Source organism: Nomascus leucogenys, chromosome 1a (genome assembly GCF_006542625.1).
Source record: "Nomascus leucogenys isolate Asia chromosome 1a, Asia_NLE_v1, whole genome shotgun sequence".
NCBI lineage: Eukaryota > Metazoa > Chordata > Mammalia > Primates > Hylobatidae > Nomascus > Nomascus leucogenys.
The window spans coordinates 34,237,802-34,251,343 of NC_044381.1; the positions used below are offsets into that span (position 1 = coordinate 34,237,802).

General features: G+C 43.2%; 2 protein-coding genes across 6 annotated transcripts in view; one reads left to right on the top strand and one right to left on the bottom strand.

Annotated features, from left to right (window-relative positions):
- Window positions 1-2,101, top strand: part of TEX10 (testis expressed 10) — a 51,440-nt gene extending 49,339 nt beyond the window's left edge. For 2 of the 3 annotated variants that reach the window (XM_030829000.1, XM_030829059.1), the window contains exons 14-15: window positions 347-557; window positions 1,878-2,101. In XM_030829000.1, the coding sequence (XP_030684860.1) occupies window positions 347-557; window positions 1,878-1,991 (325 nt within the window). In that variant the 3' untranslated portion in view covers window positions 1,992-2,101. The remainder of the gene's footprint in view (window positions 1-346; window positions 558-1,877) is intronic. The other variant, XR_004033613.1, reaches the window with a different exon arrangement.
- The window catches only part of INVS (inversin), a 77,986-nt gene continuing 66,450 nt past the window's right edge, over window positions 2,007-13,542 (bottom strand). Inside the window, exons 9-12 of one of the 3 annotated variants that reach the window (XM_030828925.1) lie at window positions 10,990-11,707; window positions 6,867-7,096; window positions 6,003-6,077; window positions 2,007-3,568 (exon numbers count right to left, since the gene is read on the bottom strand). In XM_030828925.1, the coding sequence (XP_030684785.1) occupies window positions 3,462-3,568; window positions 6,003-6,077; window positions 6,867-7,096; window positions 10,990-11,707 (1,130 nt within the window). In that variant the 3' untranslated portion in view covers window positions 2,007-3,461. Of the gene's footprint in view, window positions 3,569-5,508; window positions 6,078-6,866; window positions 7,097-10,989; window positions 11,708-13,542 lie in introns of those variants that run through there. The other 2 variants (XM_030828875.1, XM_030828807.1) reach the window with 2 other exon arrangements.

Genomic DNA, 13,542 nt, shown 5'->3' on the forward strand with positions numbered 1-13,542 from the left:
GAATCTGTAGATTGCTTTGAGCAGTGTGGCCATTTTAACAATACTGATTATTCCAATTCATGAGCATGGAATGTTTTTCCATTTATTTGTGTCATCTCTGATTCCTCTCAACAGTGTTCTGTAGTTTTTCTTGTAGAGATCTTTCACCTCCTTGGTTAGATGTATTCGTAGGTATTTCGTGTGTGACTATTGTAAATGAGATTGCGTTCTTGATTTGGCTCTCAGCTTAAATGTTACTGGAAAACATGTTTCTTAAAAGGACATTTCAGTTTGGGGGAATATAGAAAGGGGGCGCTTTTCCTGTGGGCATTTGTTCACTGACTCATTTCTGTCTCTGTTATTGTAGGGACAAGCTGTGGGGGGTCTGTGTCTCCATCCTGGCTCTCTTGCCTCGAGTCCTCAGGTTGATGCTGCAGAGCCTGCGGGTGAACAGAGTTGGGCCTGAGGAACTGCCTGTTGTGGGCCAGCTGCTTCGACTGCTGCTTCAGCATGCACCCCTCAGGACTCATATGTTGACCAATGCGATCTTGGTACAGCAGATCATCAAGAATATCACGGTAAGAAGCATGGTGCCGGGGGCTTTGCAATATAAAGCATAAGAATGAATTTATGACGGGGGCATGACGGGGAGTGTGTTGAGGGAGGAAAGGGATCCCATACATTGAGTCCAGGAATTAATCCCAATATGGTAGTTTCTCAGGGTCTCCCGTGCTGTCCAGCACCTGACTGTGACTTAACGGGGGGGTGTGTTTGTGATTCCAGAATTGGTAATAAAAGTCTTAAAATAATCAAACTAAATGAAAGTGACAAAGCTTAGTTTAGTTTGAAAAGATAAGGGCATCAGAGTCATTCCTACCTAGACTGTGATACAGACTCTATTAATGAACTGTGACAGCTTGGCAAGGTTTTTTCTTTCTTTCTTACCTATCCAAGCTTGTTTTCCTATCTATCTGTAAAAATGGGAATAATGCCAACTTTATTGTGTTTTGGTGATCATTAAAGAAGATAACCCAAGTAAAGTTTTTAGTATACCTGACATTCGTTAAGTGCTCAATAAATGTTGTCATTAAGGAAATTATTTAGCAGGAATAAACTTCAGGCCAATTTCTAGTCACTTAGTTCACTCGAAAGTAAGAAAATCAGAAGAAGTTATAGACTTCAGCTTTGTCTAATGGTTGGCTCTCTGCCTTCAGCTGTGTCTGGCGGGGACAGCTCTGTTGTTTAGGATTCCTTTGGTGATTTTAGTTTGGGGGGGGTTAAAAAAGTGTCTTGTATAATTTGATTTGCAGATTATCCCTTGAGATTCGTAGTGATACTTTGAAGTAATAGTGCTTTTACATGCATATAACACAGGTGCTCTTTGGAATTTTTTCAGTAGCCTTTGTAGGGGTAATGGAAGTGGCAGTGGAATAATTCAGAAATAGTGAAGGGAAGAAAATCAAGAGCTTGGATTATTCCCAGACTGGAGAATCAGCCCATCTTTGTAAAGAAGAGACTGACAGAAATTGTTGGTTGGCCCTGTAGAGTTATTCTCAGTTGGCATTGGGGTAAAGATCGTGAGACACTAGAATGGCAAGAGGGGGAGGCAAGGGTGAAGGGATGGTTGGTGGTGAAATTTCATTAGTCTCTAGCATGTGCAAGAGAGAACAGACTCAACAAGAAACCGTTAGCATTTGAGGATATAACTAGGAATTTTCACTGCCTGTTGTAATGCCTGATTAATAGTTCCCTGTTTCCTGGAAGACTTCCTATGGTAATTTATAGATGGGGATACAGTTGCCAAAGCTCTGGGAAATTGTGTTTGGGTGTGAAAAATACTGTCAGGTAGCATGGTGATTTGGGTACAATTCTCAAATTACTCTTGTTTTTCTCTCCAGACATTGAAGAGTGGAAGTGTTCAGGAACAGTGGCTCACAGACTTACATTACTGCTTCAACGTTTATATCACTGGGCATCCCCAAGGGCCCAGCGCACTGGCTACAGTGTATTGAAGAGGCCATAGTACCTCCTTTTTGAAGTTGTTTATTCACATCTATCTTATTTGAAGAAAGACTGATGTAATAGTTCTTTGTCATTAAAGCTGAACTTTTAAAGAAGTTTACGAACCTTCTTTGCACTGATGTAGGAAAATAATGCTTGGGAGTTCCTATTGATGTGTAGGCTGGCTTCCTGGACTAGCACACGATACATGGTCGTAGGGTTGTGCATTGTGCATTGCATAGGAGCTAAATATTTACAAAATAGAGAGTGATACAGTGGTACCTTCTGTTATATACCAAGAAATTGGCTAAATCTTTGTAATCCCATCCAGGCAGACCTCATTCTTTGTGTTTTTGTGATCACAAAAACGATGAATATAATAATTAGTAAACTAAAAACCAAGGTAATTAACTTAACTGAACACTTCATTGCCTATCTATCTCTTACCGTTAGCATAGAAGTGGCACTGATCTGAAGAAAATGAAAGCAACCCCCAACGTACTTGTGAGTAAAATATGTCACTGTTTATGCCTACTGTCTATATTCCCACAGCAGCTTTCCCTGTAAACAATGTGAAAGAGCCCATGGTCACTGAATTTTATTTAAACCAGGTGTTCTTAGAATGCTAGGATGTGTGCCGTTTCATTCTTCCCTGCCAACAGGAATGGCATTTTAAGAAGATTGCTCACTTCTGCAAGTTGGTCAGAAAATACAAGTAGAACGTTGAAGCCTGAGTTAGCACCTTGCTACGTGAACAGTCTGGTCTGTAAACCCTACCTGACAGAATCCTTGATGCTGTAATACGGCTGTTGGTATTCAGCACTGAGAAAGCCATTCAGAGAAGACGTGGCGGCAACTTGTGGCCTTGAGAGGCTAACGTAGGAACTGTAAAATGTAAGGAATCACCAGAATGTATCTATGGTCTTTTGGACAATTTCTAAATGCAAACAGTGGGTCATGATTCTGATCTAAAATTTAAACCTGATTAATTTTGAAGTAACAGTGGGATGTGATGTGGTGTGTGTGATAAGTCTGTTGCATTAGATTCCAGGAAAGTGGTGAGAGGAAGGCTGCTATGGGACAGGCTTCCTATCTCATTTAGGTTCATCTTTTGAGTCAAGAAGCCAGTACCAGCTAGCTGGCAGAAATCCCAACCCAGCAGCCTTAGTTTTCCTTAGATTTTACTGTTAATTATGAATGCTCATTTCTAACTGTACAGACTGAGGTGAAAGCAGACACTCAGGCACTTTGCACAGACATAGTCTATGCGGGTCCTTTCAGTGCAGGCTACGTTGATTGACAAAACAATGCTGTGTAAGAGCAGAAAGGAAACATTCTTTCAGTTAACACATTTTTAGGTGAATCAGCCTTCAGGTACGGATATTAAAGTTTTCCCAGGGTGTAAAAGATTATCAGCAGAAAATCTGAACTCTGCACTAGCTATGCCAGCTCCCCCGAACACAGTCTTCCTCCATAGGCAGTCAAGGTTTTGTTTTGTTTTTTGGCTGAGTAGCTGATTGCAGGTTATAAGAAAAGTTCTTTGATCTTCCACTGTTCTCAAGGAGATGAATACACTGTAGGTTGCTCACTGTTAAAAACAAATACCAGATAGATATTAAGGTTATTTTAAGGCTGAAGGGAACAGTTCATTGGTGTTGAGGAAGAAGGATTTAGGTTGAGGCTATCCCTGGGATGATGGGCCAGTTTACTGTAGAGGCAGGATGACAATATAATAGCTTTATATTTTCTGCAGTCTCAAGATGTGGGACATCTCTTTAAGGGAGACTTGATTAAGAGAGAGCAGGCACTTAGAGAGCTGGTACTGGAACCTCGGTCTTCAGTCTGCCTGAAATAGCAAATATATTCTCTCTCTGTCTCTCATATAACACATTACATAAACACGTAACACATCTTTTAACTCTCCTATTACACTTTGAATAGTCGTTCTAGAAAATAGGTTTGTTAGAAAATATTCAGATCCTCATGAATGATAAGCTGATGGGAATATCAAACTTAAAATGGATTTTTGAGGCCTTTTTATGACTTTGAATTAACAAATGTATAGGATGCCACAGTCAGAAAACATTAGTGATATACTTTGACAAATGATACTGAGGCCCCATATGGTTGAGAGACCTTGCTGAAGACATTGCCATATTTTGCTTCTAACTTTTTATGGAGCATATAAGCAAATACATTAAAGGTTTAGTAGTTTTAAAAAGTAACAAACATATGTCTCAATTTTTCTCTCTTGGTTTTATAACTTCCACAAAATTATTTTAATGTCAACTATTGTTTTTGGCTGTCTTCACTGTATCTTGAATGGAGTTGTCATCTGTGTACCCCTCTGCAGGTGAGCAAGAATAAACTGGATTTGTACAGGGGGTACCACTACTAATAATCACAATTATTCCATTCACTGGAATGGAACTTTAAAGGGAGTTCTTTTCTTTTATTGTTAAAGAGATAGACCCAGGGGTGGGTGGGTGTGTGTGTGTGTATGTCAATAAAAGGTTCTGCTGAGATTCTTGGTGGGTGGTTTGCAAGGCTGGATGTAGAAGAGTGACGTGAGCAGGGATTGTTTTGCTGCCTCCCAAATACATGTGAAGAAACAGCCCGAGGAGGCTGGCATTTTGCTATATCCACCTTTACGTTTCTTCCTTTTTAAGTGGTAAAGGCACTACTAAAACCTTGGGGATGGAGGGATCTCTCTCCAAGTTGGAGGGTGAGAGCAATAATATTCATTAACTGGTTAATGCTTAATGTGGGTGGGCTTGAGCCTAACAAAACTGTGTTCTCCTAAATTTGGGGTTAGGAAATGATCATTTTATCCTTGTCTGATTTTAACCCAGTCAAAAATATGTGTAGGACAAATAAGTTGCTTGTTCATATGAAGTCCTAAGAAATCATTAAGTATTGATTTGAATTTATTTACTCTGTCCGAGTCCCTTAACTAAAAAACTTATATGCTGCTAAACACCATTTTAAAAGATTTCTGGTAGTCTTGGATTTGTTTTTCTCTTAAGACTGAAAAATGATCCAGTTATCTAATTTGTGCTAGTATTTGATTGTCTAAATGCCACTTCTCTGGTAGTGATATCTGACAATTCTGTGTTTGAAATGATTCTTCAATTTGCTCAGGTGTAATGAAAGGGGTTTTTTTGTTTGTTTTTAAACAGACTGTAGGCCTTGATTGCTTTGAAAGTTTCTAACTACCCCACCCACCACTCCCTGATCAGCCTGTCTGTATTACATGAGTTGTCCAACACTTATTAAAGATTTGGCAGTAATTACTCTGTCCCCCACCTCCAGGTTTTTGCCCCCCATCAAAAACTAAATGAATGTTAAAGTTCATGCTGACAGTCATTGTTCACCTTCCCAGCTGCACTCTGTTCCTCCAGGATGACTGTGTGGATCGAGGAGGCGGGGGGAGCATGTTGCCATAGCCACCTATGAGAAACACTGGACCTGGCATTAGCTGCTGACAGCAATGAACTTATCACCCATATTTAATGCTGTCGTGAATGAGGGGGCCGTAAGTAAAACACTCTTGTCTTGCGGCTGAAAAGCTTCTCCTGTATGAGGGAAAGCACGCACAGCTGAGCCTGGGCTGTACATGCTCTCAGGGTCCTCTTCATGGTGTTCTTCCCATCTTGGAGAAGGAAATAGGGGATCGTAATGTGACACCAAAATGGAACAAGGATTCCCAAGGTATTCCTTTGAAGAATGATAGTATTTTCATTTATTTCCTCCTTTGTGTGAAAAAGTGTGTAGAAGTGATCAATAATAGCTACCATTTATTTCCATTGGAGTTAATGTTAACAATAATAGCTTTTAGTTGTGAAAATAATTTGCCTCTTAGGGAGACAGATGTTGGCTACAGTAATAATCCCATGAAATCAAATGACCATTGGAAAACCCTGGCCATCTCTGTTCTAATGTCTTTTGTCTTTGGGGATGAAACAAAGGAAAATGCTTCCCCATGTTCTCCCCCACCATCTGCTTTGCAGTGGCTGCCTTACCTGAGTTGAGACGCAGCACAGAAGAGGCTTTTACAGATCTTGTAGGATGATGTATTTTCCCTTCGTGAGAACAACCTGAAATGAACCAACAACTGTTTCTTTTATTTGGCCAGGGATAGGTTTGGCCTGACCAACTTCTGAATTCCTTATTGTGGTAAAGGCTTGAGCTTGCAGGTGTGTGTCAAGATAAGTTAGGTGTGGTGTGGAACCATGTAGGCCCAGGGCAAAGTCCTGAGATTTTGCTAAATGAATGTTAAAGTTCATGCTGTAGGAGATCTTTCTAAAGGTGCCCTTGCTTATCTTTTTTTCTCTTGAGCCAGCAAGGCTTCTTGAACTCTACTGGGTCTATTTGGATGGGCTCTTTGCAGAGCTGAGAATGTTTCAATTTACAGCAGTTAATCTGCTGAACAAATATTTACTGTAGTGCATGGGTGTTGAGCATTCTCATAGTGGGCAACCCTGTAACATCTTAGCATAGGAAAAGTCAAAGTGATACAGGCAGGGTCTAGCTAAGTCTTGAATGCTCCAAATGGGTAATGCAAGGAGGAGACTCAAGCAGGGGTCTGGAGAGGTTTAAACATTAAAGCTTGAGGGCACTCTGGGCTGAGATGCTAGAATGCCTCACAAAACCAAACAGTTCTGACCCAGTATCGCTGGGAGGCAGGAATGAAATGGTGCTTGAGAAATATTAAGTTGGTGCAAAATTAATTGCAGTTTTGACCATTTTTAATAATACAGTTAATTTTGCACCAACCTAATTTATCCGAATGGAAGTTTACCCAATGTAATTAAATTCTACTTCAGATTCTGATGTGGCACTCTGGGGGTACTTGTGAACTACAAAGTAGGCAGAAGGACAGTTACCATAGATTTGCTTAAGCACTGAGTGCTTGGTGGACTTTGTGCCTGAGGTGCCCTTGGATGGACTCTTGGGGGCCTTGCTTACTGCAGTGGTTTGGGGGAGTTTTAGTTCCAGTTCCTTCCTCCAAACCTGGAGGAGCAATGCTGTACATTCTTGCCTCCATCTGTCCACATCTCCAGCTCCAAGCTGCTTCATATGCCGAAGGTGGGACAGGTGCTTCCTGAGCTGGTAGCTGGTTGGGTCAGAGGAGAGGAGAGGCTTTAAGATCACAGTACTGAGAAAACTAAATTTCCTTAAGGTTCCTAGAAGCTATAGGAGTAGTATTTGCTGAATTCCTGGTAGGTTCATTCAAACTCTCATTCCTAATTTTGGCGGCAGCATGTTGAACGTGGAATTCTTTTTCCATTATCAAACACCTCCTGAACTAGGATTCAATCATGATTCCTTGCCTTCAAGGAGCTCACAGACTAGTGGAACAGGCTGCTGTATAAAGAGGTACATGTGGCATGAGAGTACTGTGTAAGAGCAAGGAGCTGGTTGTGCAAACAGATGCAGGACTGACTGATGGTTTGGTAAGGTTTCACAAAGTTAATATTTGTGCTGGATTTTAAAAGATGAATAGGAGCTTACCAGGCAGAGAAGGGCATTCTACGTAGCAGAACTGGCATCAGCAGAGATACAGGCATTTGTGCCAGAAAGTCAGTAACACAATGTGGTGGAAGCACTGTGTATTTGGTGACGAAAGGGGGCTTTAGAGTGGTAAAGGTATGAGCTGCATCTTATAAGTCTGTAGGAGGTGGGTTTGGAGTGGGTGAGGGATGGGGATGATGGCTATATTTACATCTAGGGTTTATTTGATGCTTTCTATCCCACATGCACTCCCCAACTTACTGAGCACAAAAACTATTTTGAGGCCTCCAAAGGAAAACTGCAGCAGTGTTTATTATCTGTATCTGTCTATATTCCCAGTGAGCCTATAAGTAGCTGCAGAGAGCAACAGGCTTCATATCTGATTTTACAGTGATCCCATTTGGGCTGCACCAAATGGGAAGTAATCTTTTTCCTAAGTCTGCTAAAAGCTCCTTGCAGCGCTTGGTGCAGCCCCTCCCTCCTTCCCCAAAGGCTGATTTCAGTCAGCCTACACCACTCTTCCTTCTTTCCTGGAGGGTAACACCATGGCATCCCTCTACTAGAATATGTACCACATTTCCAAAAAGCCAAGTCTAGAGAAAAGTATGGCACTACCGCGCTATAATTCAGTTTCTCCTGTTTGAAATGCTGTCTTCCATACCTTCTGCTCTTGTGGGCACAGAACTTGTGGGGAAGCCCAGGTAGTGGCTGAAGCTGTTAATGGTGTCAGCCCTCAGTGGGCCCAGCAGACCTTTCCTGCTCAGCTTGTCCAGGATCCTGTTTCAGTCTTTAAAATAGTCATCTTACTTGGTTATTAAACTGACAATTTTAAGATCAAGTTTCATTTTCTCAGGACCCAAGGTTCATTTTGCCCACTCCTTCCCTGCCTGTTTTCCAGCTCCTTTTCTCCATCCTGCACCTGTCCCCTATAGCCACAGCCTGCACTGAGCTCTTACGTGTCCAGTCCTGATTCCTGCCCCAGCCCTCACTGCTTAGGTTTGCTATCAGACGCACTTTCAGGACAGCACTTCAGGCTCCTGTATTTACAATAGAAAATGTAGTTAAAATATAATAGAATCGATAAAAGTGTGTTTACTGTCACTAGACTTGGCTTTCTGCAATGTGCAACAATCCCAGAAGTCCTTTGGGCCTCAGAATTGCACAATGGCACATCCAGAGGGGGCCTGTGTAGTTGCCTACCCAGGTGGGCATGTTAGACCATAAGCCCACTGTTCTTGGGGGAATGACTGACGGCTCATTTGCTACTCTGGTCACTTACTGACAGGATCTGTCAGCTTCTGACTCTTCAAAGGAGTCAGACAGACAGTCGGAGGAGACATTTCAGGTAGGGAGCAGCTGTGGGGTCTGGCGTGGTAAACCTTGCTGGCTTGTTTAGATCCTAGATTACAGCCAAAATACTTAAAAAGTGCATCTGGATGGTAGCCAGTGCATGTCCCAGCATAACTGCCCAACGAGGGGGTGCAATGGCCATTTCCACCTGTGGCTTTAGAGGCCGACTGTCTTGGCTCAAAGCCAGCCCTGGCACTTGCTCTGTAATGTTGGTGAGTTGATGTCTCTGTGCTTCAGTTTTCTCATCTGTGGAACGGGGATAAGAACAATACCTACCTTGCAGGGTTATCGGTGACGATTACATGAATCAATCCAGGTAAAACTAGTTTGAACAGTGTCTGGCACAAGTTTCCAACAAACACTGACTACTAGTATGTTAACAATTGGTAGTAGTAACATCACCCTTCTCCTGGTTACCCTGATGTGTGTGACACCAGCCAGGCAGCCTTCTCCAGCCTATTTTCAGGCAAAGTGCATGGGGCCCATCTCCACCTCCATTAGCTTGACCACAGCAAAAACTAACTTCACTCATGTAAGGGAAAGGCCCTTGGATTTGAGTCAGCCAGAGGTTCAAGTGCTGGATCTGCACCAAAAGGACAAGTCAATTTTTCCTCTCTTGTCTGAAAAATGGGGATACTGCTCCCTGTCATGATGGCTTCCTTTTGTGGTTGGGAGATCACATGGGGTCAGGCATGAGAGGACTTTGTTAATGGCCAAGAGCTGAAACAGACATGAGGGAGAACACATTGCAAAGCCTGTGCAAGCACAAACCAGATCACCCGGCTCTGGGTTAGGCAGTCTCTGGTATGATACGAATGGAGGCCTCTCCCTGGACCTCCTGGGAATCCATCTTGTTTTCTCCCTGCCAATGTTAAGGAGAAAACGTCTTCCTTTTTCTCCTGACGGGAACCTCGATAGCTCATACATCTGTGCCCGCATTATTTCCTTGCCTTGACTCCCCATCCGTCTTCCTCTCCCCAGTGATGGTGGCGACATAACTTCCACCTATCTCTTTTCTTGAGACAGGGTCTCACTCTGTCGCCCAGGCTGGAGTTCTGTGGCATGGTGATGGCTCACTGTGGCCTTGACCTCCTGGGCTCAAGCGATCCTCCTGCCTCAGCCTCACAAATAGCTAGGACTACAGGCACGTGCCACCATGCCTAGGTAATTTTTGTACTTTTTGTAGAGGCAGAGTTTGGCCATGTTTCCTGGGGTGGTCTCGTCTCATAACCCTGGGTTCAAGTGATCCTACCACCTCGGCCTCCCCAAGTGCTGGGGTTACAGGTGTAAGCCACTGTGCCTGGCCAGTTCCCACCTATTGGTGATGGGTCCAGCTTCTCTCTGGACATTCATCACTGTAAGGCCTAATTTAGATATAGGCTCTAGTGAGGCTTTCAGGATGAAAGAGATTTATGAGACGTGAACATTTGTAGCAATAAGGCCCCTCAAGTCCTCCCATAATCATTCCCTAGTGGCATTTGTCTCTACTATATTGGGAGACTGTTTCAGGCTTTTAGGACAGCCTTCACCCCCACTCCCAGTGCCTACTATGTATTTTGAGCTTGGTAGATGCTCAGACAGGTTTACATAGTACAGTTTAGTCACTCCATCTATTATATCCAGACCCTGGTTTAGGTGTTTGGAGTATGACTAGTTCCTGGGTAGTAAAGACATAAGAATAAAAATAAAGTATCTCCTATGTGTAGTAATTTAGAATTAATGAAGCGTGCATTATCTCATTCCAGCAACCTGTCATATTAACAGGACATGTGCAACAATTATTAAATCCTGTTTTACAGATGAAGCAGAGGGTCAGGGGGGCCATGTGATTTGCCCAAAGTCACATAACCTGTTAGAGCTTACCTGAACCTCACATTTCATGGTTACAAACCCAGGGCTTTTTCCTTTACCCCATGCTATCCTGAGCACTTTCCCATCTTTCTAGGCAAAAACATCTTCCAAATGGTTTACACAATGTAAATTACCAGGATCTGGTGTGAATTTCATGGGTAGGCTCTATAAAATTGGCCTTACCATGCCACCACATGGAACTCACTGGGAAAACATCAAAGAGCACAGATGTCATGTTGAGAATATCAGTAACAATCAAAGAACCACAGATGCGGCAGCACCCCATTTTCCTACCTTCGCCAGGCGCGCTGGATGACTGCTGCTGCTTTGTTCTTTTTGCGAAACAGCTCTTTCCTCCTTCGTTCTCTCTGAATTATCTGCAGTCGGAGCTCTACGGGGAGAAGGTCAATATTCACACTCTGCCCAGAGAGGGGACGAGGTGCTGGATCAGTCTCCTTAGATACCTGAAAGTCCTCGGACAGGGTGGATGGCTCCAGCCTCCCGGCTCCTGACCTCAACTCCTCTGTGCTCTGTGGCAAATCTGAACAGAGCCCTCCTGTGAGCTTGGCTTGTGTCACTTTGTTTCTTGGTGTACGATGGTGGGGAGGATTCTGCCCAGCAAGGACCGCCTCCCCCCGGGCACTGCCAGGGCGGCTAGAACCAGCCGGGGAGCACCTTCCTCCTTTGAGCTCTTGAGTGCGCCTTTTCTGGGGGGCACATTTGGCCTTGGGTTCTGTGTCATGCCGCCTGCTGGGCTTCCAGTGGCTATCGTGTGGTGGAAGGCTTGCAGCTGCCCGCCTGGAGTCCTCTCCTTTCTCATCAGGCTCAGCCACCCTGATACAGGAGGGCTGCTTCATGAAGCCTTTCCCCTTTGCACACCGATGATCGCCAGCTGTCTCACCTCTGGGCTTCTCAACAGAGGGAACTCCTGGATGCCTGTTTCCATCACTGCCTTCATTGGGTCTGAAGTGGACACAAGCAGATTGGCCTTTAGAATGTTCTCTGGCTGTTTCTTGGGGAAACAAAGAAAAAATATTGTCCAAAACTTGCAGAGTAGGATAATTTTCCTAATATGTTCACATAAAATATTCAGACTTAGCCTATATCATCACCATAATAGTGGCAATTACAGACTAGGAAAAAAACTGTTTAACTTCTATTTCCAGCAATATGGTAGGTTAGATAACCTGAAGCCCTTCTCACCTTAACGAAAATATAGTGGATATCATTTGGAAAGCACTGTCATGCTTTTAAGAAAATAAAGGAACTCTGGAGGACAAAAACAAAGGGAAAATTGAAAATCAAAGCAATTAAGTATGTGAGCTGATCCAGTGACTGTCTAGGCAGGTAATGGTGGTGGAGTGGGCAACAGATGGTCTTATTAAATATCTGGCTGTGTTTTAACATCTACATAAGAACAGAAAATGAGGCCTTGCAGGAAGAAAGTTAACTGGAACCAAGACTCTACATGAAGCCAGCACTCTTGAAGGGATATACCTTTTGGAAATAATCTAGATTTTAAAATCTGCTCTCCAGTACTTGGAGATGACAAGGAAGTTTGTTTCAGCCCAGGTTCTGGATGGGGTAAGGAGTCTCCCATAAGAATTTAAAACCAAAGTCTTCTTCCTTACGTGGGCTTGGTATTCATTTACTCTCAATCCATAGGAGACATTACTATAAAAACTGGTCTTAGGATGGAGATATCCCAGGATGCCTCACAGAAGCAAACACAATATTGCTTTAGTGTGACATGCCCTCAACTCAGGCTGCACAAAGGGGTCCTCTGAAAATGACTTCACGATCCAAAATCACAAAATACATGAGGAAACAATGTACCATAAGCAACAGTTAACACAATAGCAAGATCAGATCTCTCAAAACATTAGCACACACACATTGATTAAACACACAAAAGAAGTTTAAAATACGAGAAAAGGATAGATTTGAAAAACAATTAAATACTACATCTAAAATGAAAAATATGCCAGGCACAGTGGCTCATGCCTGTAATCCCAGCACTTTGGGAGGCCAAGGCGGGAATCATGAGGTCAGGAGTTTGAGACCAGCTTGACCACCATGGTGAAACCTTGTCTGTACTAAAAATACAAAAATTAGCTGGGCATGGTGGTGCATGCCTGTAGTCCCAGCTACTTGGGAGGCTGAGGCAGAAGAATCGCTTGAACCCAGGAGGCAGAGGTTGCAGTGAGCTGAGACTACTCCACTGCACTCCAGCCTGGGTGACAGTGAGACTACGTCTCAAAAAAAAAAAAAATCTTAATAAAGCAGGCACGTAGATTATCCAGATAATGTGTTTTCAGAAACAGACTTTAAAATAACTGTTCTGGCTGGGTGCAGTGGCCCAGCACCTTGGGAGGCTGAGGCAAGAGGATTGCTTGAGCCAAGTCTGCAACAAGCCTGGACAACATAGTGAGACCACATTTCTAAAAAAAAAAAAAAAAAAAAAAAAAAAAAAAAAAATTATCCAGACATGGTAGTGCATGCCTGTAGTCCCAGCTACTCAGAAGGCTGAGGTGAAAGGTCGCTTGAGGCTGGGAGGTTGAGGGTGCAGTGAACTGTTTCTGCCACTGCACTCCAGCCTGAGCAACAGAGTGAGACTATGTCTCAACAATGTAAAATAAAATATTTTTAAGTGCAAAAGAGCTATCTAAACTGCTACTCTTCATGTAAGAAAGAGATGGGCTGGGTGTGGTGGCTCACGCCTGTAATCCCAGCACTTTGGGAGGCAGAGGTGGGCAGATCACCTGAAGTCGGGAGTTCAAGACCAGCCTGACCAACATGGAGAAACCCTGTTTCTACTAAAAATACAAAAAAGTTAGCTGGGCATGG